This window comes from Emys orbicularis, chromosome 20, assembly GCF_028017835.1.
Source record: "Emys orbicularis isolate rEmyOrb1 chromosome 20, rEmyOrb1.hap1, whole genome shotgun sequence".
NCBI classification, from domain to species: domain Eukaryota; kingdom Metazoa; phylum Chordata; order Testudines; family Emydidae; genus Emys; species Emys orbicularis.
This window is the reverse complement of record NC_088702.1, coordinates 16,111,195-16,139,194: the sequence shown is the minus strand read 5'-3', so window position 1 is coordinate 16,139,194 and position 28,000 is coordinate 16,111,195. Positions and strand designations below refer to the sequence as shown.

Genomic DNA, 28,000 nt, shown 5'->3' with positions numbered 1-28,000 from the left:
TCATTGGGTGACCCCTTTTTCTTGTGTTATGTGAGAGGTAAATAGTACTTCCCTACTTTGGTAGATGGATAGAGAGATGTTGTGGTGATTGGTGCTCTCTCTCTCTATATATATATATATTTAGGATCACTGGCTAGACAAAGGATTATTATTGACTTGTGAAGATAGGACTGTTTTTCAGGTTGGTACTCATCTCATTAATGATAGGGCAAAGGAATTAATTAAACAATGAGGTGATCTCTGCAGCTGAAACTGGCCTTAAAACTGTTCCCATATCTCATAGAATATCCCTCTGTTTAAGAGACTGATTAAGTCCTATTTAGGTTAAGATTCTTTCAGGCTTTTCTTTGTTAGCTTTGTTTTCATTTGGAATCATCTAGGTTCAAAGTTACAGGAATAATCTATCTAATGCCCACTGAGAACTAGGCTGAAACCCCTGTGGCCCCACAACTCCATTCATAAAAAACCTCACACAGTTCTCTTATATTGGGTACATGGAAAAACTCACTTACTTCTGAGGTCGGAATGCCAAATCTTGTAATGACTAACAACTGAAAATTGCTGCAGTATAGCACGGCACCAACTGTCTCTCTCTGAGGCCAAGTTGCGCACTGACTTTTGTTGATTGCCTCAATAGCTTTGCTTGGGCTAGAGGATGTCACAATGAAGGCTGTGGTGCAATTGCCATGACAACCAGGTGTTAACTCACAAAAAGGGGGTGATGTAGTGGCTGTTATATATGTGTGCATCCCTGCCTGCCCCTGCCCTGCCCATTTGTTTATGAGTATGTGCCCTCTCTAGAGACTAGCCCAAAAAGATAAATAAAAGCTCCAAGTTTAGGGAGAACTGGTGGTAATTCTCTTTGTGCTCAAGTGACAGAGGCCTATTTTTGGAGCTGAAGATCCCGAGTTCTGCTTCCCATGCTTGGCTAACAGCCGGCATTTCTGGTGTCTGTCTGCAGTCAGCCCTGGTTCAGTAAAAGTAGTCCATCACAGAAGGTGTAGTTCATCACATGACAGGTAGCTAGAGAGCGGAGGATAGAACAGGTGAATCAGGAGATCTGGGTTCTTTTTATGGTTCTGCTTTGACTGACTGTGACTTGTAGAAATTGCTTAACATCTGTGCCCCAGGGACTGACTACAGATAATATTTTGTAGGGATATTAAAGAAGGTACTAACAGTGATTCCCCCAAGTGACAGTGACCCCCTCATAATTTGTCCCCCACACTTTAAAATCCAACAGTTTCACCAAGTACAAAAATCTCTTGGGTCTTCTGTTAAAACTTGTAAGCTACTGTCTGTAGAAACCATTGCTTATATCTATCCTGTGAAAGATACTTTGTTACTATGTAAAACTTACAAACAAGTTAATTGACTTTGTTCTTGAAGTAATTGATACAATGTAAACAAACACTATAAGCCGTTAAGTGACTTTCACTTCATTCAACGGCTCCTAGGACAGACCCCCACTCTCTGTGATTAAAGGGCCGGGAATCTCAAATGAATTAGCACACAGCCTGAAAGTGGTGGAGACAGTAAATTAAAATAGGGTTAAGATATGGAATGTATGCTGATGAATGCTTGATATACATGAATGGTTAGGGAGGTGCCAGCCTAGAAAGGGAGTATCCATCGGCCGAAGAATGTGTCGAGTAGGACCACCAGACAACCCCCTGAGGGTAAACTGGGATCCACCCCATCACCTGGAAGGATGAGAAACACAAACTTTGGACAGTGTGGAGCCACCAGGAATGTGCCACTTTGGACAGGAATGTGCCATCTGCTGATTGAGTCAGCAACAGCAGGATGAAACAGCTCCCATAAACTAACATAGGAATTAAATCCTATAAGAATGGACTCTCAAGACTGAGGACTTTGAGTCTCTGGTGCTTCTGCCAACCTCCAGGAGCATCAGGTGCATCTGACACAGACTCGGCTCCATCCTCATGACCAAGATACCTGGCCAGTAACTTGGCATGAGCAACTTCTAGGCTGGTAACTATAACACCTATACAGAACTTAAATGAATGATTGTGTGAATGAACCTCTCTCTCTCTCTCTCTCTCTATATATATATATATGTATGTGTGTGTGTGTGTGTGTATAAGAAATAAGTAGTCAAACAACATTGTTTACTTTTATCTTTTGCTTTATCAGTATATTTACAATAAATGTGGCATCTTTGCCTTATCCCTCTTAATAAGATCCTGCTGGTTTTTATTCTATTGGTATAACAATTTCAATGATCTACTTTGTCTTTTGAAGTAAAGTACCTGCTGAAGAAAAGCATTATATATCTTTTTCATCAAGCCATACATTGTACAAATACATTTATAGTTATAAACTGACAGTTGCTCTAAATATCAGATATTAAAGCAATACCCTAATTAACTCTTTCTGATCCTTTCATCATCAAATATTGAAGTGCCAAACATTAATTAAAACAACAGAACACCCTTGTGAAGTAATTAATTATTATTAATCTCATTTTGGTGGAGTGAGTGTAAGTGGTGTAAGGGAAGTCAGTGACAGAGGTGGGAACTGAATTCAAGTTTTGACTTTCACACCCCTGCTCTAACTACTAAAAAACACTGATAGGGTCTTAAGACATTTTGTGTTACTGACTACAGGTTAACAGATCTTACTTTTAAAAAGAAAACTGCTCCATGGATGTGATATCTCAAACTTTACTTAGCACATACTACGTAGATATGTAATACTACTATGTACAAAAGGGCTTAGTTACCTTAAGTTCCTTTGGCCATTTGTCATTCACTCTAATTCCCTTAGTGTGGTATGCTACATGAAATGCTGTAGCAAGAGTGTCTCTCTTTTGGCTTTTTTAAAACATACAATTAAGCATTGGTCTCTGCTGCTGTGGGTCTTAATTTGTATCTGATGTGATTTCTACATTCTTGCCAGAAAGCACCACATATGAGATTGCCAAACATGATGGGTGTGATCAAAGACGTGAGCCCAGCTAAACATTTAGTGCCCTGCCTTAGCTGTTCTGAAAGCCAGAGGTGCATGGTTCTGCAGTGATTACAAGGAAACTGTTGAAGTAGAAATTATTGCCATGGAGCTGCTGTCCCAGAGGTTTCAGGAGTGTTCCAGAACTTGGATGGTGAAGGAGATGGATTGTCATGGCTGGATTCTTAGGAGGGGTTTTTCCTCAAAGGGTTCAGTTGTCTGGTGTGTTGGGAGCTGTTATTTCCACAAGTGCTTGGCCTAATTTGTGCCCACAGCTTCTGCAAGCAGTGGCTGGTAAAGAGCCTTATCTGCCAGAACCAAGGTCATGTAATAGATGATTCTGCTTCTTTCTGTGCAGGAAAGTAAGTACAGATGTTCATTTAGTCTAGTCACAAAAAACGGTGTGGAGCAGACAGGTATTCTCTCCATTTTAAAGATGGATAAACTGCGGCACAGTGAGAATTAATACTGATAAATAGCCTATTAAATATCAAACATTAAATGTATCACCTTTTTATTTATATGCAACACTTTTTATTTATCTCGTAATAGAACTGTCATAGATTCATAGATTCTAGGACTGGAAGGGACCTCGAGAGGTCATCGAGTCCAGTCCCCTGCCCACATGGCAGGACCAAATACTGTCTAGACCATCCCTGATAGACACTTATCTAACCTACTCTTAAATATCTCCAGAGATGGAGATTCCACAACCTCCCTAGGCAATCTATTCCAGTGTTTAACCACCCTGACAGTTAGGAACTTTTTCCTAATGTCCAACTTAGACCTCCCTTGTCCCGGTTAACGTTGCTGATCAATTAGGGAACATGCTTATTTAAAGTTGTGCAATGCTCCCCTTTGGCAGCTGCCTGCTTTGTCCTCTGCTTGCAGGAAGAGCAGCCCGTTGCAGCTAGCTGGTGGGGGCTTGGAACCGGGGTGGACCAGCAGCCCCCCTATCAGCTCCCTACTCCCCTAAGGTCCCTGTGCTGCAGCCGCCCAGCAGGCTATCAATTGCCAGCAGTTCAACTGTCCCTTCCCCCACTGCCATGTGCTGCTCCTGCCCTATGCCTTGGAACTGCTCCCAGAGACTCCTGCTTGCTTTGCGGGGGGGCTAATTCATAGATTCATAGATTCTAGGACTGGAAGGGACCTCGAGAGGTCATCGAGTCCAGTCCCCTGCCCGCATGGCAGGACCAAATACTGTCTAGACCATCCCTGATAGACATTTATCTAACCTACTCTTAAATATCTTCAGAGATGGAGATTCCACAACCTCCCTAGGCAATTTATTCCAGTATTTAACCACCCTGACAGTTAGGAACTTTTTCCTAATGTCCAACCTAGACCTCCCTTGCTGCAGTTTAAGCCCATTGCTTCTTGTTCTATCCTTAGAGGCTAAGGTGAACCAGTTTTCTCCCTCCTCCTTATGACACCCTTTTAGATACCTGAAAACTGCTATCATGTCCCCTCTCAGTCTTCTCTTTTCCAAACTAAACAAACCCAATTCTTTCAGCCTTCCTTCATAGGTCATGTTCTCAAGACCTTTAATCATTCTTGTTGCTCTTCTCTGGACCCTTTCCAATTTCTCCACATCTTTCTTGAAATGTGGTGCCCAGAACTGGACACAATACTCCAGCTGAGGCCTAACCAGAGCAGAGTAGAGCAGAAGAATGACTTCTCGTGTCTTGCTCACAACACACCTGTTAATAATGTCAGGGTGTCCCCCTGCTCCTGCACCCTGCTTACCCCTTCTCCATATAGAGCAGGGAGGTGACACCGGTGGAGAGAGACAGAGAGTGCTTGGGGCAGCAGCTGCTGTCTCAACTTCCTGATCCACTTAAAAAGACAATGCACTTAAGAGTGGGTCAGCTTACTTAAAGGGGCAGTGTGCATCTCTCTCTCTCTCTCCCACAAACAAGGTGTGTGTCTGTCTCTGTCTGCTGTGTTCGTATACACAGTGATTTTTTAATCAATGAGGTTCAAGGGAAGATTCATCAGGAAAGTGTTCACCTGTTAAAGCAAGACACATGGGATATGAAACATTGCTCACCTCTGGTGGAACCTCTCACCCCAGCACAGAACTCTGGTCCATGATTACAATAATAAGCCACCTCTGTTCAAATAATCATCCAGTCCGGCCTGCTTCCTTCCCTACAGCTTGCCTGAATCCCAGCTCTAACCAGACTTGAATTTCCCCTGGCATTAGCTATTGCAGGTCCCTCCTCTCTGTCCTACTTGAGCCCCAGCTCCCCAGGTTCCCACCTCTGCTGGATGCTATTGACACTGTGAGGGAGTGCTCACCCCACACCTGCCCCTGAAAGGGTTAAGGTGGCTAGACAGGCCAATTAACCACCTAAGATGCACCTGGAGGAGGAGCCAGGGAGCAATGAGAACTAATTAAAGAGTGAAGCTGAACAGGAACAGGTGGGGTTGGTATAAAGCAAGGTAGCTTAGGGCAGAAGGGGGCTGCAGGGAGGAGGTCTGCAGTCACTCTCTGAGGCTAGGGAGAGGTGAGGGGGTCTTGGCCAGGAGGGAAGGGTGTAGCCGGAGAAGGGTAGAGAAGGAGACTGATAGAGGCAACATAGGAAGCAATCCAAGGAAACAGAAACAAGGCATGGGACAGGGTAGACCTTAGCTGCTGGTTTTAGGGTCCCTGGGCTGGAACCCAAAGATGAGGGTGAGCCCACGTTCCCCTACCAGCCACTGGGGATGTGGCACCATAGAGGGGCAGTGAATTGGAAGACTGCCTGGGGCAGTTGGTGACACTCGGTACACAAACCTCCCAGAAAGGAGAAACTACAGTGACCTAGCCAGAGGGCCAAGCCACCAGGAGGGAGCCATCGAGTTCAGGTAGAGAGCGTGTCATACAGTCAGCACTCGCAGGCAGGGGCTTCAGAAAGGCAGAGCTAATTCCAAGCTGCAGCCACAAGGAGGTGCCCCATTGGGGGTGAGAGCACACTCTGACAGTGTGGACACGTGTGGATGGGAGGGAAGAGGTAGATGTGGTATATCTTGAATTTAGTAAGGCTTTTGATACTGTCTTGCGTGACCTTCTCATAAACAAACTAGGAAAATACTACCTAGATGGAGCTACTATAAGGTGGGTGCATAACTGGTTGGAAAACTGTTCCCAGAGAATAGTTATCAGTGGATCACAGTCAAGCTGGAAGAGCATATCAAGGATCAGTTTTGGCTGCAAGGATCTAGTTCTATTCAATATCTTCATCAGTGATTTACATAATGGCATAGAGAGGACACTTATAAAGTTTGTGGACGATACCAAATTGGGAGGGATTGAAAGTGCTTTGGAGGATAGGATTAAAATTCAAAATGATCTGGACAAACTGGAGAAATGGTCTGAAATAAATAAGATAAAATTCAATAAGGACAAATTACACCCGGAGGAATTCTGCGCCAAAAAATAAAAAATTCTGCCCACAATGTTTGAAAATTCTGCAAAATTCTGCATATCTTATTTGTCAAAATAACACAATATAATCATGCCAGTTTCAATTATTTTGGTAATTTATTTCAAGATATCTGTCAGTATGTATAGACCAAAAAAAAAAAAAAAGAAGAAGAAAAAAAAGAAAAGATTCTGGCAAAGTTGTTTTTGACAGATTCCTTACTAGGCATATTCATACAGAACTTTGTAAAAAGAACAGGAGTACTTGTGGCACCTTAGAGACTAACAAATTTATTAGAGCATAAGCTTTCGTGGGCTACAACCCACTTCTTCAGATGCAGTGGGTTGTAGCCCACGAAAGCTTATGCTCTAATAAATTTGTTAGTCTCTAAGGTGCCACAAGTACTCCTGTTCTTTTTGCGGATACAGACTAACACGGCTGCTACTCTGAAACAGAACTTTGTGTAATTCATTTATATTACAATACAGAACTGTAATTCCTGCACCTGTCAGAAGCAGGGCAAAGGCTTGGGGAGTCAGGGGTAACGGAGGACCTCAGGGAGAGAGAAGGAACCTAGGAGTGAAACTGGAGAGTGTTGGGTGTGGGTGGGAGGTTTTTCTTCATGGGGGGTGGGATTGTTAGGGTATTGGGAAGCCTCCCCCATGCAGACTCTGGATGACCCCAAGCCTCTCCCATTCAGTCAGGCACATCTGCCCCATCCCCAAACCCCTCATCCCCACGGGTCTCTGCAGCCTCCCTCCCCCCTCCCCAGGCTCAACGCTGTCACCCAACTAGCTCCTGAGCCCATGTGCCAGTCTGTCCTCCCTACAAGTCATTCTGAATCCCAGTCTGTGACCCCCCAGCAGCCCTGTGTGCCCCACTCTGTCCTAAACTGGCTCCACGGGCAAGGTGCTGCTCATGGGGGAATTCTGCATCACTGGCCATAGAATTTAGTATTTTCCCGCATAAAATACATTTTGCCTCAGAAGTGCTGCAATTCTGACTTTTGCACACCAGAGGCCGCTGTGGCACTATAACAGCAGGCATAAAGCAGCTGGCTGTTCTGGTATCACAGCGGCCTCTGGTGGGAAAAAGGCAGAACTGCAGCACTTCTTAGGAAAATGTTTTTTATGTGGGTAAATACAAAATTATGCGAGAATTTCCCCAGGAGTAACAAATGCAAAGTGCTCCACTTAGGAAAGAACCATCAGTTGCACACATAGAAGATGGAAATGACTGCCTAGGAAGGAGTACTGCAGAAAGGGTTTTGGAGGTCATAATGGATCACAAGCTAAATATGATTGAACAGTGTAACACTGTTGCTATTAGCAGGAGTGTTTTAAGCAAGGCACAAGAAGTAATTCTTCTGCTCTACTCTGCACTGATTAGGACTCAATTGGAATATTTTGTCCAGTTCTGGGTGCCACATTTCAGGAAAGATGTGGTCAAATTGGAGAAAGTCCAGAGAAGAGCAACAAACATGATTAAAGATCTAGAAAACATGACCTATGAGGAAAGATTGAAAAAATGGGTTTGTTTAGTCTGGAGAAGAGAAGACTGAGAGGGGACATGATAACAGTTTTCAAGTACATAAAAGGTTGTTTCAAGGAGGAGGGTGAACAAATTTTCTCCTTAATCTCTGAGGATAGGACAAAAAGCCGTGGGCTTAAATTGCAGCAAGGGAGGTTTAGTTTGGACGTTAGGAAAAACTTCCTAACTGTCCGGGTAGTTAATCACTAGAATAAATTGCTTAGGGAGGTTGTGGAATATCCATCATTGGAGATTTTTAAGAGCAGGTTACACAACGACCTGTCAGGAATGGTCTAGGTAATACTTAATCTTGCCATGATTGCATGGAACTTGACTAATGACCTCTCGAGGTACTTTCCAGTCCTATGATTCAGACACCTTCTCACACATCTGAAGTGTAACCACATCACCTCAGTCCTTAAATATCTCCATTGGCTCCCTGTTTATAGAAGAATGTGGTTACAATTCACCCTATATTTCAAAATCCTTCCATGCGCTGTCTGCAACTTTTCTGGATCACACAGGTGACTTTCCACAAATGTTTTAGAGAGATTAGAGACAATTTGAGAAACTCACCAGGACTTTCCCAGGGAATTGATTGCTGACCCTGAGGTTAATCTGATAAACCTTGATCTGTACAGGAGCGGTATTGTTCTCCTGGAAGTAGACTTTAAAGTCCACCAGTCCCTCTGCCTTCTCGCACAGAGCCGTGAGCTGGTAGTGTCAGGTGCCCTTGGAAGTCGTATCTCTGTCCATCAAAGGTGGCATAGCACAGATTCCTTGTCACAGAGCAGATGGCATAGCTGGAAGGGTAACAGCCCCGTACGCCATTCACTAGCCCGCATCTCTCTGAATGTTTGCATGTAGCACCCACACATTCGACTTGTCTAGTGGCTGCATTGCACATGCACCATGTCCCACATGCCTCTTCGATCCAGAAGCTCTCATTGGGGGCATGGGGCACCCTTTAAACTGGCACCCACAGTTGCCCTGTGGGATGCATTTGCCCTGGCTCAGCACAAAACCATCCTTACACTGGCAGCTTTCCACGCAGGGGTCTTGGCAGCTGCTGGGGACTGACTGGTCCACACACGTGGCTGGGCAGGCTGTTCCACAGAGCTGGTACTGGCTGTTCTCCAGGGGGCACTCCATGGCTGGAGAGTGAAGGACCCACAGATTTAGCAGCAAGTTCTCTCCATGAAAAAGCAGAATTTAAAATAGACAGAAAGGGACATCTCTAATGGGGCACAGAGAGCTCTCCAATCCCACTCACCTCAAGAAGAGTCAATGATGCTCATCACATTGCAGGAGGTGCCTGGCACCCTAAAGGATCAGGCCCATAAAGGGATGATTGACTTAAAAATTGGCATCAACTTATCTCAGACTCCCATGTGTCATCGGCAGATGTTATATATTCACAGTGAGAGCCACCTTAGAAATACCATAGACAGACAGGCAGAGATACTGTAGGTACAGTACAACCAAGAGTCCTCATATCCCAACCACTGCTCAAAGCACTAGGCCACACTCCCTCCTAAGGAGAAGAATAGAATGCAGGAGTGCTGACCCCCAGACCCGTTTATATAATGTTGGCATTCAAATCTGTACTCACGGCATCTGGCCAGCTGCCTCCATTCTCCAATCCTGACCCCCTCCAGCTGGCAGGCGTCCACGTAGGCCTTCAGGACCTCACACAGGGCCTTCCTGTAGTCGTCGTTGTGGCACAGATCGTACATGCAGTTGTCCAAGTAGACTGTAGGATCCACCTTGATGTGGCACTGGCTGAAGGGCCCATCTGAGACCTTGGTTATCAGGCCGCACGAGGCCTCCTCCTTGTACTTTCTGGCTATGCTGGGGGCACAGGGTCTGCAACCTCCAATGCAATTGTGCCAGCAAAACTGATCCTCATCTTCCACTTCCCAGTTTTGCTCCTGGAGTATGGCACTGGGATCCTGATCCTCGGCTGGGGTCCAGAAGTCATCGGAAGGGTCCCCATTATAATTGCTGCACAGACCGCACAGGCTCTCAGAGAAGTCATTAGGGACGGTGACCCTCAGGTGTTTGTTCCAGTCGTAGGACACTCTGAGGTTGAAGTTGGTGTGGAGGACGAGGGAGGTGTCGCTCTGATAGAGCCGAAGGGCCCCATTGTTGAGGGAGATGGGTAAGTGGGCCCTGGTGTTATTCACCTTCATGGTGAGAAAGAAAGGGCAAAGGTCACAATCGACGGCACTAGTCATTTACATTTCATTCTGACCTCTGCTCAGATTAGCAATGGGCCCCATCCAAAATTTTCAGTGAATCTGGTCCCAAATCGGAGCCAGAAATAGTTTATAGCATCATGTTAGATAGAACTGGCTGGAGAAAAGTAATTCTTTATGGTGGAGGATTTCAATATTTCGAAAATTGGTTCCGTCCCAATTTAGAATAAATCTAATCAATTGCAAAATTTTCTCTGAAGGGAAATGGAGACCCGGCTCTGAGGCAATCCTGCTGGCAAGATGCCAAAGAGCCAGGTCAGCAAGCTGGGAGAAAACCAGGTGGGTTTTGGAATTTGCATGGTTTCCATCAGAACATCATTGAAATTGGACCATCTCTTCAAAGCCTTTTGATTGTCACAAATTGGCAAATACTGAAGAAAAACTATTTCATTGGGATTTCAAAAGGACTAAGACTAGGAATTGGTGAGGCCAACCATGGGGGAGGGGGACGGCTCTGGTTAGAGCCTTTAGGGAGCCACCCCTGTGGGGGAGGGGTCTATGGTATTGCCAATCTCAAGAGATCAAAAATTGTGAGTCAGACCCTAAATCTCATGAAATCGGCCCCAAGAAATAAAGAGCTTCTTTTAAAAGGACTGCACTGTGAATTGCGGCCTGTCTTTTGATGTTAGAACTCTCCCGCCCACCTCAGTGCGTGTCTGTGACAATTCATGTTGCCCACTCTCCTAAGGGAAGGGGATTTTGGTCCCTGTTGCAGGAGCTGTCACCCCCACATTTGCCTGTCCCCTGTGCAGTAATTAATCCTGTCCCCCAGTTCCCCCTTCTATTCTCTCTGCACCCATTCCCCCCATCAGTTCAGCCACCTCAGTAACCCCCCATTGCCCACCCTCCATCGGTCCAGCCCCCCCACCCCACCCCAGCCCACATCCCCATCAGTCCAACACCCCCAGTTCAGCTCCCCATTCTCCACCCCAGCAGTACAGCTCCCCTCAGTTCAGCACCCCAGCCCCCACCTCCATCAATCCCCCGTCAGTTCAGCCCCAGCCTCCGCCCCAGCAATCCCAGACTCCCACCTGCTCAACTCAGCCCCCCACAGCCTCTCCTCTGCTCCTCCTGGGATTTTTCACCCCTCTCCCTCCCGTCCCAGGGAGGCCTGCAATGGGTTGGGAGCAGCTCCTGGGGCTCCTCACCCCCATTTGCCCCTTCCCAGGGTGGGTGCTGTGGGTGGGGGAGGAGCATAGGAGCTGTCCCATCCCGTTGCTCATGGGACAGGGGAAGGGAGGGAGCGGCACCACCCTGGGCAGCTGGACTCTTTGCTCCCCCAATCAGAGCGGTGAGCGGAGAGGAGCGACTTTGCTGGCTCCCAGCGGGGCTGGACTTCACCAGGGGCCTGGAGCTTCTCGCGCCATCACCAGACAAGCCCCAGCCCCCCGGCAAAACCCCGGCACTTGTGAAAAAAACACAAGACTGGCAATGCTGGGCCTGTGTCAGCTGGAGCCATTAGGGAACAGCTCCTGAGGGAGAGGGGGCTGCATTGGTTAGAGCCATTAGGGAGCGGCCCCTGTGGGGGAGGGAGCTGCGTCCATTGGAGCCGTTAGGGAGCAGCTCCTGTGGGGGAGGGGGCTGCGTCGGTTGGAGCCGTTATCGAGCGGCTCCTGTGGGGGAGGGGGCCACGCTGGTTAGAGCCATTAGGGAGCGGCTCCTGTGGGGGACGGGGCTGTGTTGGTTGGAGCTGTTAGTGAGCAACTCTTGCGGGGGGGGGGGGGAAGCCATGTCGGTTAGAGCCATTGGGGTGCAGCTCCTGTGGGGAGGGGGCCATGTTAGTTAATAATCACACTTACTATCTACCACAGCCAGAAAAATCTCATCTTACTGTGAGCACTGATTTAGCTGAATTCTCTGTCAATCTTGATATTGAATGGCAGGAATTCACCAATCACCTATTAAAAGGTAAAGAGGTAACACAGTTCCTAGAACAAACAAAAGGGAATGTGGGAAACCGAACCATCCATATTATGAATACAAACAGGGATATGTTAAGAATTGCCACTGCAGAGAGACAGATAACAGCTTACCATTGGTATGACATATTTTCCGGATGGTCCCCCACAACTACTGTAATGTTACATCCCCTACTATTGCCTTATTCCCTGAATAAGATCCTGCTGGTTTTCATTTTCTAAGTATAACAGCATGACTGCCTTCCCAGGGCTGGGGAGAGAACCGAAGAGTCCTGACTCCCAGCTCCCTGCTCCAACCCCTAGACTCCACTGCCCTTGCAGGGACACGGTTCATGGAACAAGCCTTGCACCATTAGTGCCTTTCGCCTTTCTACAGAGATTCATGTATTGCCATTGGCAAGTGACAACGGTCTGATCCAACATGGCTGATGAGAGCAGGGCATGGAGGAAGCGAACGGATAGGATTTAATACCCCAGCAGGGGGCAGTACCTTGTAATATATCCCCTTTTTGAAGCACCCTCAGATCTGCAGAGGCACGCAGCCCTGGCCATCAAAGAGGAAGCCATCATCGCACTGGCAGCCTTCGGCGCCGGTGTCTGGGCACTTCCTGGCATCGGTGATCCTGGCACAGGTGGTGGTGCAGAGGTCGGCGCACAGCTTGTAGTGACTGTTGGCCGGGCAGCTCAGAGCTAAAGCAGAGAGAGAAGTAATTGATGGCTGGAGAGATCTCACCCCACACCTTAGAGGGACAGACATGAAGGAGAGGAGAATCTAACAGGGACGAGAGGATCAGGTCACCTTTATAACGGAACATGAAGTTGTTGGTTCCCACCCAAAGGAGTCTCTCAAGAAGCCCAGCGGCCTGGAATGAGATACCTAGATACCTGCAGAGGGAGGGGAGCGAGTGGGACAGGCCCTTGTGCTACACCAGCATCACGGCACTTACTGCAGAAGGAGGTGCTCCTCCAGGGCTGGACGGTGACCCGGAACTCCTGGCAGGCTGTCACGTAGCTGTGGATGCTCTGGCACAGGACCTGGGAGTCCCCATTGCCCAGGCACAGATCATACAGACAGCTGTTGAAATACACAGTGGGGCTGACTGTGCTGTGGCAGGTGGCGAAGGGGCCATCGGGCACCGTGAGCAACCCGCAGTATTTGCGCTGTTTGAAGAAGTCCTTCTTCATCTCCTTGCAGACCAGACAGCTGTTCCTGGTGCATCCATCCTCACAGGCCACCCCCGGGATCGGGACTTTCCGGGCAGAACTGAACGCTGCCACGTTAGGGGCCGCCCTTCCATCGGGGAGCAGGAACTCGTCGTCCCAACGCCCGTTGTGGTTCCCGCACAGGCCGCACGTCTGGCCCTGGTAGTTCCCTGGGATGGTGACTCTGGCGTGGTAAACCAGGTCATAGCTCACAGTGAGGCCGAAGTCTGTTTGCACCAGCACGTTTCCACCATGCTGATATGCTTGGAGCTGCCCATCGGTCACGACCACAGGGAGGTTGTGAGACGCCCCGTCCACATGGAAGAGACGGAGCATTCCCTGTGAGTCGGGGGAGTGGATGCTGTAGGGGTGGGTTATGGGCACAAGATAGGGTCTCAGTGACACCTGGGCAAATCTGTAGTGACTCCACTGAACTCAATTATGTTATGGTCACTTCTGATTTCACTGACCCCAAGGTAAATCCAGGGTCACCTCTTCCAGTGTAATGGCATCAGGGCCTGATTCTGATATCAGTTCCCTGGGCTTACTCTGCAATCATCCACTGAGCGCAATGAGCTGAGGGCAGGATTCCGATCTCACTTGTCCCAGAGAAAATCCATAGCGATTCTGCTTTCTTCAGCGGGATGCCTCTGGATTGGCCCTGGTGCCAATAAGGTCAGGATCAGAACCTGAGTGTCTGACCCCTCCTGCCTGCGCGCTCCTAATGAGTGACCCAGGAGACAAGTGCTCCTTGCATTGCCACATCAGTGGGGCTGCCCCATTGCAGGGTTCAGCCCCCTGGGAACATCTTGAGCAGGACTTACCATGACAAGCCCCTTCCTGTTCTGCAGCAGGGTGAGCGTGAGCCCGTAGACCTCCAAGGACACCAGCTTGGTGACAGACATCTTCCCATTGCCCCAGGGCACATTCTCCACCTTCACGGCAAAGAATGTCAGGTTCCCGGTGTTGGTGCAGGTCTTGGCCAGGATGTAGGTGCAGGTGCCTTGGAAATCGAAGGCGACCCCATCGAAGGAGAGGTAGTGGGGGTCTCCGGCTGCGGAGCATGTTGCGGATCCGACAGGCTGGCATTTCCGGATGCCATCCCATCCTGGAGCCCTCACCCCTTCTGCATCCCACCCCCCTGACCCAGCCTGGAGCCCCTTCCAGTGCCCCAAAGCCCTCATCCCTGCCCGTACCCCCTCCTGCACCCCAACCCCCTGCAAGGGTGGGGGAGAGGGAGGGAGGGGGAATGGAGTGAGCCGGGCAGGGCGTTGGAGTAGGGGTGGGGCAGGGGTGTTCGGTTTTCTGCTATTAGAAAGTTGACAACCCTAGCTGTGGGGATGTGTGGGGGGCAGACTCACTCTCCAGCCTGCTCCACCACACCAGGGCCGGGATTAAGGTTTTAGTGCTGGGGTGCTGCTGCAGGTGGTTGGTGCCCCCTCAGTAGCTTAGTATAGTTCACCCATTGAATTGGGAGGCTTCCTCCAGCCCCGGTTATTTTCCTAAAGAAGCATTGATTTTTAGTAATTGATATTCATTAAAATGTGTTCAATTGCAACTAAATATAGCTTTACCCCAAGTTTGCTGGTGCTCTTTGCTAAGCAGGTGGATCCACATTTAGTTAAGCAATTATATAGCTTAACATACAGTTCTTCAAATTCTTAAAGTTTACATTTTTTATTGTTTGAAAATGGGGAATTATGCATTTCTTATTTACTTGATTTAACTTTTATTGTGATTGATTTGTGTCAAACTCTGGAGATCGGAATTCAAATAAAAAGGCACAAACTCAGCATTTAAACGTTTTTTAAGCAGTTAAATAAAACCACCTTACGTGCACTGGATAAATAAGAAAAGTTTGACAGTATGTTTAGCATTTAAAACTAATTTATTAAACAAAGTATAACTTTAGTGAATTGAACTGATTGTTTCTGGTCACCATGGCAAGATTTTAGAGCTAGTAGATCTCATTCTCTTACATCTACTTTTTATTCATAGTCTGCAAGAAGAAAACAAGCTTTTCTGCTTTTTCAGCTCCCAATCGGTTTAATGAATGAACGACTCATTCAGATGAATTAGTTAATAAACTGAAAATAGGGAAAAAAATTCTCTCAGCAGTAGCTTCTTCTGCATGTGCAGTCCAAAGCTGGTTCAGCATGTCAGTAAACTCTGGTTTCAAGACCTTAGCCAGTGACTTCCACCAGTTCAGACTTTCATTAAAACTTCAGCAGTGAACATACTGTTCCTTTTTAAAAAAAATTTAATTTAAATTATTTTAATAGACTATAGTAAGTTTGGCCTTAATACAGGTTGTAATAATTTCAAATTTATTTTTAAATAGGTTTATTTTTGAAAATAATTCTGTATCCAATTTAAATGAGACTTTTTTTTAATCATTGATTTTTATCCACCCTGATCCGAAGTGAGGTCTTTAGCTTGGGTCCTTCTGAACCAGTTCAGTCCGTAACTTCTCAATATGGGCAGGAAGCCACAGGCATTGGCAGCAGTTACCCCGATTCAGCTACTTTCCCACAATGCAGTGCTTCACATCTGGAAATTAGCCAGAAGCGCCTTCTCCTAGTAACCGAGCTGGACCCTCTGGGGTAGGTGTTTCAGGAATCCCAGCATGCACTGATGCTACCATGGCTGAGCTGTGGTGTACAGATGTGCTGAGGTGTTACGAAGACAGGCGAGAACCAACCAGCCATTTTGTGTCCTCTGTCCTAGCAGATGGGTTCCTCGCCTTCTGCAGACCCCTTTGTCGCTCAGCCATATCAGCTGAACAGTTTGAGAACAGTCTTTTAATGTGACTGGTGTAACCACACACAGCGTTCTAGATTGCTTTGCCTGGAATCAGCTTTCCCACTGCTAACTCATTTCTTAAAAGCACTGAGCACTCGTGGGAAAAGCTACGAGGAAAGAAATGGGGTGGAATAACCTCCTTACTAACTAGTTCATATCTGCCAGCAGCACAGCATAACAGAACCCATTCCTTAAACCCTGCAACAAACCCCTCCATCCCCCGGCCAGCTGTGATTGGGCTGGCTTGGCTATTGGACATAGGGGCATGTAGCTTCCTTTTGCAATGGGGAGACCTCTTGTTGTATTTGAACTGAATCCCATTTAATCAGCTCTTCTCCTTACCGTGCTCTCTGCTCTGAGGCTGGTTCTTGGGGCTGCCCTTCCCCCCCTTCTCCACACCAGCAGCCTGTTCTGGCTCTCACTTGGATTCCTCCACCTCCAAGTGCTCTCAGCTTCTCACTGTCTCCCCTTTCTCTGCAGACCCCTACAAAGACCGTGCTCAGTTCACAGCCACGGGGATTCGTTTCACTTCGGTGACTCGGAAGGACATGGGGAAGTACATCTGCGAGGTCCTCTGGACTGGGAGCGGGGGCATTGGCCGACTAAATAAGTCAGAAGTTGACCTCATCGTCCAAGGTACTATTGCCTTTCTGTAATTACAACTTGGGACCGGTTGCCATGGCTAAAGTTCCAGGCCTTCTAGTCTCGGAGAGAGGGGGCCCCTGGGGGCATGTTGCTAACTGTGGGCAAGGAGTGTGTTTTCATAGAGTTTAAGATTCGAAGGAAGCACTATGAACTTCTAACCTGCGTGGCACAGACCGGGGAACCTCCCCACTGACTCCTGCCGCAAGGAGGGTATTATTTTTCCCTACTAAGAGTCCAATGGCTTATTTGAACAATGTTGCTCTCCGCACACCACGGCATCATCAGTGGATAGCAAACTAGCCTGAGGTCACTGAAACAAGACTCTTTCCACATTGGACTTAGACTGTAGGGAAGCCTCAATCGTCTAAACCTGGTTCTCTGAAATTCTCACCCATGTCCCCTGACCACGGACCTGCAGGGCCAGAGCGGCGCATGAATGGAGCTTTAGGGCCTTCCTGAGAGCAGCGTCAGTCCTGCTGGAATAGAGCCATGGAATAAGGCTGCTTTGGGCAGTGGCAAGTATCCTGTAATCCAGTCAGGCTAGCCAGGTTCGAAGGGGGGCCCTGGGGAAAGCCTAATGCCCAGATTATCCAATGGTTTCAAAAGCCTCCAGTTCTGTTGGCTCCGCATCTTCAGAACCGTTAAACACAACTGGTTCTCGAGGACTGCCTCGCACAGGTAAATGCATAGCCCATTATGTGGCAAAGAAGAAACAATCCTAGCTACATGGGGGCACTGTTATTTCTGTAACACGCACTCAGGAAGTCTGACACTGTAACTGTTCCCCCTGCTGACGTGGGCAAGTCCATGCTTATCTTGCATTACATGCGAATGGCATTTAAGCAGAGATCCCCTTCATACAGATGTGCTGTCAGTCCACTTTTTCACACCTTGAAGACTCACTGTCAGCACCAATCTGAACCTTGGGTGTATTGTCTGCAGAAACCAATGGAGACTGTCCTCACCCCAGAAATGGTCCCTTCATGGCTGGGCTGAGGTCCCTGGCAAAAGATTAGGGGGGGAAGATTGCACTACTTTTACAGTGCCTGTTCTGTGGCCGTACCCAGAGCCTCACTCACAAATGCTGTCAGTCTAGCACCTTTCACCAGCGCTGCGAAATCAGTCACCGAATGGGAGCCCAGTGTTGGACCAAACTCTGTTTCCTTCCTTCAGGATTGCAGCAGTTTTGGTCAAACATTTTGTTTCGACAAGTTGCTCCATCAAAGTGGGAGGGACACTGGTTTCACCCACACGGCCAGCATCGCACCTTTCACCTGTCAGCAGGGTGGCTACTGCCAGCAGCAGGGCTCGTAGTCAAAGCGTTAATTTCTGGTCATGACACTTCTCCCCATGTGCACTTGCCATTTATGTTGAACGCCGGGCACCTGATTCTGTCTCCCTGCTCTTCGTACAGTCGTTTGCACCAGAACACCGAGAGCTGCTCTGATTTAGTTGCATTCCACACCCATTTTATTGTGGTGTAAATGACTGCCCAGGGAGCAGGGCAATGGAAGAGCCAGCCCAGTGAGTGCCATTAATCCTCTCTTGAATTAAAGGGCAGCTGGTGCAGAACCCACGCAAGGAACTGCTGCTCTCTGTGGAATGTGTCCCAGGAGATCCAGACAATAGTGTGGCTGGATTTTAAAGAAAAGTCCACTCCTATTTGCAGTTGTGCTGACATGAGTATAATCAAGCTTCAGGGCAGCACAGGATCTCTGCATGGGTCAGGAAGGAACCGCTTTTCACTCCTTCCCCATCGCAATTAAAGGTGCGTTGTCGGGGAATGACAGTTACACTGGCCTGAGCTCTGGAACGTCACTGATCAGCCCTGGAGCAGTGCCAAGAAAGCCCTGTCAATGGAAGGGGGCCCAGCCACTGACTTAGTTCACGAGTCAACGGACTATCAAGCTAGACATGGATGCTGCTTACCACTTACTTCACTTAAAATGAGCTGGCCATTTGTTTGCCTTCATGTCACTTAGCCGGTCCTCTATTAACCCATGACTGACTGGATTAGACTAAACGCAATTTAACAAATGCAGATGACCGCGTCTTGGGTGTGTTTAGGGCAGGGGGTCACAGCGGTGGGTTCAAGGGTCATCTGTAACATGTGCCTCTTTGCCTTGTGCTGACATGCATGGAAACAGATGGCTCTCCACCTCCTACCTGCCAATGCTACAGGTACGACGTCCTTATGACCTCCAACCCCAAGATCAACGAGAAATTCAGGAACTCCTGCTACGCGATCGACACCAAGACAGGAGTGCTGGTATGCACGGGGCAGGGGGCTGCTTGACTCGTGGGGAGTTTACGCCTCTGTCTATGCCTCCCTCACGCCTTCTTTCCCACTCCAGATGAATGAGCCCGTAACCAGCTTCGACACGGGGGATAATTTTTGCGAGGCTCAGAACAACGTTGGGACCACTCAGAAATCGGAAGCCATCCACTTGGACGCCAGTAAGGAAATGGGGACTTGCAGAGCCTGCGTGTGGGTGGGTGGTTGCGTGCGCACGTCCGCACTGGGCTCTTTGGAAGTCACTTGCAAGCTTACAATAGCCGGTGGTGTTACTGCCCCTTCCCCGGCCTCCTGCAACTACTCCCTGTACTGGCTGCGATAGATTAAAGATTGGACAGTGCCCAAGCGTCTTGATGGGAAAACAGGCATGTGCTTTGCTGCAAGGGCTGGGGAGAGCCTGGAACCAGAAGCCCATTGGGCTGCCCTGCTAAAAGAGCAACCTTCGCAGAGAATGGAGTCTCCTGAGAGCCGACAAGTGGTTTTTGGCGTATCCTGCCTCCTACGTGACCTTCGGAGCTGGGCCTCGGTACAGACCCGGAGGAGGCTCCTGCCCTAGCCTAGTGCACCCTGGGATTGGGAGTGACTGAAGTTGGGGATAGGTGTGTTTGCTGGGCCCAGTTCCGATGACAAGCATTCCAACCCTCCCCTCCTCTGAAAAGCTACCGTGCCGTCAGCCCCCGTTCCCTGGAGCTGCCCTCTTCCTCTTGCACTCAGCCCCTCCCATGACCCTAGATGCTGAACTGGTTGAGTTAAAGCTGAGACTGTAACTCGACCTATTCAAACTGAGCTGAAGGCTTTAGACTGTCTACATTGGTGCCAAATGGGGTTTTCAGTTGGGGTTAAACTCAATAGGGAAAACAGTGGGTTTTTTTCCTATCTACACAGCATCCGTCCTGGTATAACTCTGCTGTGAGGCGGTGCGGGAGTGGGGATGTGATTTTTATTTTTACAGATAGTCATTCTGGCACAATCCCAGTTGTGGATGCAGTTATACTGGTGTGAGGGTGCCTCAGACTGGGGTGACTTATTCCCTTTCCTGTACTGACATCGTTAAACTGGGACAACTCTTGTGTGTAGACAGAGCCCCTTGGCTAGACAAGGGCTACACTACAGCACGACCTGCTGATGTGACTGTGGAGGTGGTAAGCTACATCCACACTGGGTGGGGTTTCAAATCGGCTGAGCTACCCCCGTGCCTTTTTTAAACCTTTCCCCCTCGTCTAGACAAAGCTGCAGGTGCTAGAGCAATGCTGGGAGATCTCCCCCCAATAAGCCTCAGTACTGGACTCGGCCGTGTCTACAGGTCCAGGGCCAGCAGTGGGGAAAATTCACTTCCATGCTCTGTATCCAGGTCTCTTTCTCTCTCTCTCTCTCTGTGTGCCCTTGAATACAGCCCGCAGCAGTCAGAGTTTACAGTGTGTGAACGAGAGCAGAATTTGGCGCGCACCCCCCCCCCCCGGTGTCTTGCACAGCCTGAACCCTGCTCCAGCATGTCAGGAGCAAATGAATCCTGTGTCTGGAAAATCAATGGTTAAAGGAATAACCCGGCTCTGCTGTTGCCTTATAGGGGCCGGATTTTGCCCATGAGTGACTCCTACTAAAGACAAGGGGCCTGATTCTTGTGTCAGTTCAGGGCACCTGCACCTCACTGGCCCAGCAAGGGTACCCGGTCTGACTTGCAGCTCCCCCGGTTGTCATCTCTCTAGGGTGGAGACATGGGTCTCTCTCCTTGCTGGCTGAGGTCTCTCCAGGCTGCTGCAGCTCCCTGCCTTCCCTGTGTTGTGTTAGTCTGCCCAAGCAGGCCTGCTGGCTTTCCCCTCAGAGACTAATAACAGTGGAATTGCTACAATTATAAGTTACCGCATGGTTCTTCAGTGCTTAATTTGTAATGAAATGCCAGGGCTCATAGGCGCTGACTCCGTGGGTGCTCTGGGGCTGGAGCATCCATGGTGAAAAACTAGCGGGTGGTTAGCACCCACTGGCAGCCAAGCTCTCCTCGCCTCCTCCTCCCCTGAGTGCACTGTGTCCCCACTCCTCTGCCTACCTCCCAGCGCTTCCTGCTGCCTAACAGCTGTTTGGCGGTGCTTTGGACTTTCCGGGAGGGAGGGGGCGGAGCGGGGAGGAGGCGGAGAAAAGGCAGGGTGGGGACTTGGGGGAAGGGGGTGGAATGGGGGCGGGGACTTTGGGGAAGGGGGTAGGGTGAGGGTGGTGTAGGGGTGGGCCGGGGCCAGGGCAGGGGGCAGGTCGAACACCCACCTGGCAAAGGGGAAGTTGGCTCAAGCAATTTTTTTTTTTTACTTTCATAACTCATGAGGCAAGCCCGGAGATGCCGGGGCTCTGAACTGCCAGGCCCGGAGATGCCGGGGCTCAGCCCTGGCAAGCCCTGGCGCTAATTAGGCACTGCAGTTCTTCCTACATGAGCCTATTAATTTTTGAGGCAAAAGTGTTGCAGAGAAAACATATGAAAAAACAATTAAAAAACCTAAACGCCTGCTAATAAGCTTACCAGAGATCACCCCCTCCAATGTAGGCTTTGGTAGGAGCAGCCCTTCCCAGCCCCGCCCAGGGGTTTCCCTGCGGTGTCAAGTTCATCCCACTCTCTGTTCAGAAGAGAACACTGAGAGTCACTCCTTTATCCAGTTGGGTTCTTTGAAGTGACCTTGAACAGATAATCCACCAGACAACACGATCTCTGCTCCAAGTGCAGCTTCTAAAGCAGTGGTTCCCAAACTGGGGTTTGTGAACCCCTGGGGGTTCGCGAAATGTTACAGGGGGTTCTCGGGGGGGGGGGGAATACCCTAATGGCAGGCAGAGCTGTCCCCAGGGATCCCGAGCAGCACAGGGCCAGTAGCCCGGAGCCCCTGGACTTCCAAGACCTAAGTAGATAAAGCAAGCATATCTATCACACTGAGGAGATTTAAACTTCAAGACTCCTTATAAGAAATGGAAAGGGAGGTGGATATTTTTTGCTGTTTTTTTAAATTAAATAGGCAGCTAGTATTGTTTTTAAAATTATTATGAAGAACAAGTTTAAGCTTTGTTGTAACATGCATTGTTTGCCTGGACTGCTCAAGATCTGAATGCTTGTGTAGGAGGAACTCTTTGAGTTGGCTTCTTAAATACAGTACCTTCCTGCTGTTTCACATCTGATGCTCCTTGATGAAACATAGGAGCCTTGTCTTATAACAGGCTTATTCAAAGTGATACAAGCTATGAAAGTGAGATCTTGAAAGAGTGTTGCTGTTTTCATAATGTAATAAACATGCTGTAATGATAAATAATAAATAGTGTGTAATAAGCATGCCATAAAAACAAATTTTATATTTCCAAGATCACTGCTTTTATAATTTATACTCAGGTAAAGGAGAAAATTCCTGGAAATATTCATTTTTAGGAGGGGGTTCGCAAGACTTGACATTTTAGTGAAAGGGGTTCACAGGTTGTTAAAGTTTGGGAATCACTGTTCTAAAGGATAGATGGAGGTGGGTCGTTTGCATTTCCTTCAGCCTCCAAGTATTTCCTGGGAAATCCACTTCCCATGTATTGTCCCAAAACATCCCCTGAAGTTTCTAATATCGTCCAGAAATTGTGTTAGTCAAGGCCATCCTCCAAGAGAAGTGCCGTACAATCCCTGAACTCCCAAAATACTTAAACTTAAGTTGGTTGGGTTTAATGTAATTCCAGTTTTGCCCAAGAGATTGTGTAAATCAGAATTCTGACAGATATGACAAAGGCCCTTTTATACGGCACTGGCCCTGGTGGTGTAAAGTTCAGTTTCTCACTGAGAGCAGTGTACAGGGCCTCAGTGTAGCTAGGAATCATCTCACACGGGGAGGAGACTAGACCATGTGAGGGGCTGCAAGGGCTGATCTGCTGCAGCCTGTGGATGACCCCCCGACTCTCCGTCCCTGTGATTGGGGGAGCAGAGGGGTTTGCCCCTGGTTGCTGGGGGCGAAGGCTTGCTGGGGGAGCGGAAGAAGTGACTGCTGGTTTCTGCTTTCCACAAAGGAAACATCATTTCCCACAAGGACATGAAAGCGCTGGTCGACAGCGGGAATGCTCGGATTATCGACGTGCGGTTGCCAGAGGAGGTGGCGAACGGCCATATCGCCAACTCGGTCAATATTCCAGGTGAGGGTTTGCTGTGGGTGCCAGCAACCAGGGCTTCGATTGCACTTAGAGGGAGCGTCCCCCCCACTGCAGAGGGCAACATGTAGTGTCACAGACCAGGGCATGAGCGGTCAGGCCGAGCGGTCAGAGCCAAGGGTCAAAGCTGGAGTCAGGAACTGAGCAGGGCTGGAGCAGGACTGGAAACAAGGCGGGCACAGGAGTGATCGCAGCTGCAGGCAGAAGCATGGAGGAGTCAGCGACCTGCCGCTGAGTTTAAATGCAGCTCCGTAGTCTCCTTGCAGCCAATGGAAGAGCCAATCAGGCGACTCTGCCACAGCCCAGCTGGGCTCATTAGCCTGCCTGAGGGCTGAGCCAGCCAGCCCCAGGTCAGCTGCAAGGACTCCAGGCCCATCGTTCCTGATACATAGCACTAGAGCCCTGGAGAAAGTGGAATTAGTAACTCAGCAGGGGGCGCTCTTTCTTCCCTGCTCTCCAGTGTGCTGGGGAAGTGACATGAGACCAAAGCTGGATCAATGAAGACCCTACGTGTGCACAAGCAGATGGGTGTGTAGAGGGCTTTCCCTTCACCCCCTCCCCTGGTTCTTGTCCCACAGACAGAAAGCAGAAGACCAGAAGTCCGAAGTGCAGGCAATGTGATGTTTATTGGGGTTGGTTTTAAGGCAGCATGTCAATAACTTTGACACTGCAGAGCCTTGTTCCCCAGTGTTCCGTTCTCTCCCCACTTTAGCAGGCAGCATTATACCTGCAATGCACGCTTGGGGTCCCCCCCCCCTTACAATTGATGGTCATGTTCCGTTTTGGGGGTCATGAGTCTGGGGGTTTGGTCCCACCTCTTTTGTATCCCATGGGAGGGGTAAGGAGTGAGGTTGTGGTACAGTCAGGAACAGGTGCACTTTTTTTTTTTTTTTTTTTGCCTTTTAGTGTGTTATACCTTCCCCCCAATCCCCTCCTGCCCTTCCCAACGGGTTGTTTGACCTTCCCTTAAGATAGAGGTTGAGGCAGTGTTAACATGTGCACTCCTATATTATACTTTCATTATACCCAGTAACACTTCAACTGTTCTTATCTGTTCCCATTATACTAACAAACGTATCTGGCTAGGCAGAAGCAACATGCACAGTGTCTGTCCTTTGTTTACACATATTAGTAAGAATATAAATGTATCAAAAATTAAATGAGCAAACAAATCTAAAATTCTATCTCAGGCAAAAATACAGGCCTGAATTCTGCATTATTACTAGCACTCCTAATAGGGTGTAACCCTGGCCGAATTCCAGCTTGGGGAATTCTCTCCTTCCTTAAACTACCTTGGTGGTTTTAAATGGATGCAGGATTCTACTTCACTTCCTGTTCTAAATGGACGTGCAGAGTTTCCGTGTCTTGCTCATTTGCTGTGTTCCACCACAGAAGGTGCTGCATTTCAGGAGTGGGAAAAGTGGTAGCTTGTGTCCCTTTATAAAGAACGTGGGACTTGCATGCATAAACATAAGAGCATCATCGCCTGTATTTATGGAGCAGTGTAGCAGTCGCCCACAATCATCATCATCAGGGTTTAACTCTGCAACTTCAGCATCAAGATACAGACCTTTACCACTTGAGCTAAAGGAGTAACTCCATTAGCTAGTGTCACATCCCCATCTAGTGGAGATGTGATACACCAACACTGCTGATTGCGATCATCTCTCTCTCTTTCCCCCACCCAGTGGCAGAAGTCGAGGAAGCCCTGAAGATGGACCCTGAGACGTTTAAGATGAAATATGGCATGGACAAGCCACGGATGGATGACGAGAACTTGATCTTCTACTGCCAGAGGGGCAGGAGAGTGGCTCAGGCCACAAAGATCGCCATAACCCTTGGCTACGCCAAGTGAGCCTGCCCCTCCACCTTGGGCTCTTGTACCATGGGGCACTAGACCCTCAGGGAGATTGTGAACGTACCATGGGCTCTGTGGGTTTGGAGGCAAGGGGTGTAGGTGCTTAAAATGCCCTGGGTCCTATGGACTCCAGCCCTTCTGAGCGCCCCCCTAAGCTCTCACGTATAGGGTTATTAATAGAGAAATCAGTGGGTCGGGTGGAGAAGGTGAGGGCTCAGATATCCCTCAGCACCGATCTTGCTTATACTGGTGTATTCTGGAGTAAACCCACTGGAGGGGATGGTGGTACTCCAGATTCTCACCAAGGCCACAGAGACAAAGTCTTGGTTAGCTACTGAGAGAGAGGACAGAGTAATTCCTAGCTAACTGTTGAGCAATAGTCAACATGGTTTCTGTAAAGGGAAATCGTGTCTTACTAATCTATTAGAGTTCTTTGAAGGGGTCAATAAACATGTGGACAAGGGGGGGTCCAGTGGACATAGTGTACTTAGATTTCCAGAAAGCCTTTGACAGGTCCCTCACCAAAGGCTCTTACGTAAATTAAGTTGTCAAGGAATAAAAGGGAAGGTCCTTTCATGGATTGAGAACTGGTTAAAAGACCGGGAACAAAGGGTAGGAATTAATGGTAAATTCTCAGAATGGAGAGGGGTAACTAGTGGTGTTCCCCAAGGGTCAGTCCTCGGACCAATCCTATTCAACTTATTTATAAATGATCTGGAGAAAGGGGTAAACAGTGAGGTGGCAAAGTTTGCAGATGATACTAAACTGCTCAAGATAGTTAAGACCAAAGCAGACTGTGATGAACTTCAAAAAGATCTCACAAAACTAAGTGATTGGGCAACAAAATGGCAAATGAAATTTAATGTGGATAAATGTAAAGTAATGCACATTGGAAAAAATAACCCCAACTATACATACAATATGATGGGGGCTAATTTAGCTACAACAAGTCAGGAAAAAGATCTTGGAGTCATCGTGGATAGTTCTCTGAAGATGTCCGCGCAGTGTGCAGAGGCGGTCAAAAAAGCAAACAGGATGTTAGGGATCATTAAAAAGGGGATAGAGAATAAGACTGAGAATATATTATTGCCCTTATATAAATCGATGGTACGCCCACATCTCGAATACTGCGTACAGATGTGGTCTCCTCATCTCAAAAAAGATATACTGGCACTAGAAAAGGTTCAGAAAAGGGCAACTAAAATGATTAGGGGTTTGGAACGGGTCCCATATGAGGAGACATTAAAGAGGCAAGGACTCTTCAGCTTGGAAAAGAGGAGACTAAGGGGGGATATGATAGAGGTATATAAAATCATGAGTGATGTGGAGAAAGTGGATAAGGAAAAGTTATTTACTTATTCCCATAATACAAGAACTAGGGGTCACCAAATGAAATTAATAGGCAGCAGGTTTAAAACAAATAAAAGGAAGTTCTTCTTCACGCAGCGCACAGTCAACTTGTGGAACTCCTTACCTGAGGAGGTTGTGAAGGCTAGGACTATAACAGTGTTTAGAAGAGAACTGGATAAATTCATGGTGGTTAAGTCCATTAATGGCTATTAGCCAGGATGGGTAAGGAATGGTGTCCCTAGCCTCTATTTGTCAGAGGATGGAGATGGATGGCAGGAGAGAGATCACTTGATCATTGCCTGTTGGTTCACTCCCTCTGGGGCACCTGGCATTGGCCACTGTCGGTAGACCGGATACTGGGCTAGATGGACTTTTGGTCTGACCCGGTACGGCCGTTCTTATGTTCTTATGCTCTAACCCCATAGGGAATGTTCCCACAGCTACCTTGGTTCCTCAGGGACCCTTCAAATTCATCCGTATGACCCTGTGCTGGGGACAGGTTATTTCTCAAAGTTCTGGGCACAGCTCCGCCTCTGATGTTCTGGTCCCACTTGGGTTTCTGGCCCATGAGCAGTCACAGGGCTGGGTTTGTCTCTTCCACTCCAGAGGCAGCGGGTCCATCTAGCTGTGGATAGTCCCTCCCATCTCTCATTCTGATCCATATGTCACTTCCTGTCTCTGCAGGGCCCGTAACTACGAAAGCAGCTACAAGGAATGGTCTGAGAAGGAAGGGAAGTGAAGTGGAAATGACTCCGCGAGGGCTGGTGTCTGTCCCTCCACGCCCAGCAGCTGGCTTTACCCTGAGGATTCTTCCTTTGCTTCCTTGCTGCAACGTCGTCCTATTGCTGCTGATGCCCGGTGCTGGGATGGGAACGCTCTGGGCCCTGGTGGGCTCTTGGCTAACGCACCTGTCTGAGAAGCTGCCACTCTGCTTTCTGCCTCACCTTCCAGCCCAGTGTCTCACCTGCTCCAAATGTAGTCACTCCTCCTGCCCCCGATAGCAGCTGGGGGATTCAGGCACTTTATTGGGGGGGAGATATCTGCACCCCCACATTCACTCCATCTCCCCCAGCTCCCCTGGGAATCTGGGACCCCCACCCATACGCTTCCTATGGGGTAAGTCCTCCGCTCTTAAGGAGGTAGATTGAGGTGGGGTAGGAAAATGACCATCAATTCTTCAGCTGAATCTGCCACTTCCACCTGTAGCCTGCTATTTCTATAACATACTGGGTGCCCCTCAGCCACCTCTGCACGGGGGATTTTCTCTGCAGCCACTCCTGGAAAAGAGAGCTCTCTAGCATTTCCTCCAATGTAGTACATGGCTCTGATAAGGGATGGGACGTATGTGAAGGATGGAAGAATCCCATGCACTGCTACAGGCTGGGGACTGACTGGCTAAGCAGCAGTTCTGCAGAAAAGGACCTGGGGATTACAGTGGACGAGAAGCTGGATATGAGTCAGCAGTGTGCCCTTGTTGCCAAGAAGGCCGACGGCATATTGGGCTGCATTAATAGAAGCATTGTCAGCAGATCGAGGGAAGTGATTATTCCCCTCTATTTGGCACGGGTAAGGCCACACCTGGAGTATTGCGTCCAGTTTTGGTCCATCTGTCGTCT

The 28,000-nt window shown here is 48.5% G+C and overlaps 1 protein-coding gene across 1 annotated transcript in view; it reads left to right on the top strand.

The window, feature by feature from the left end:
* The window catches only part of LOC135892788 (junctional adhesion molecule A-like), an 88,652-nt gene extending 61,529 nt beyond the window's left edge, over positions 1–27,123 (top strand). The window contains exons 4-9 of the mRNA XM_065420587.1: positions 16,570–16,725; positions 18,882–19,003; positions 19,089–19,191; positions 23,039–23,161; positions 24,865–25,027; positions 27,069–27,123. Of these exons, the coding sequence (XP_065276659.1) occupies positions 16,570–16,725; positions 18,882–19,003; positions 19,089–19,191; positions 23,039–23,161; positions 24,865–25,027; positions 27,069–27,123 (722 nt within the window). The remainder of the gene's footprint in view (positions 1–16,569; positions 16,726–18,881; positions 19,004–19,088; positions 19,192–23,038; positions 23,162–24,864; positions 25,028–27,068) is intronic.
* The last annotated feature ends 877 nt before the right edge of the window (positions 27,124–28,000 follow it).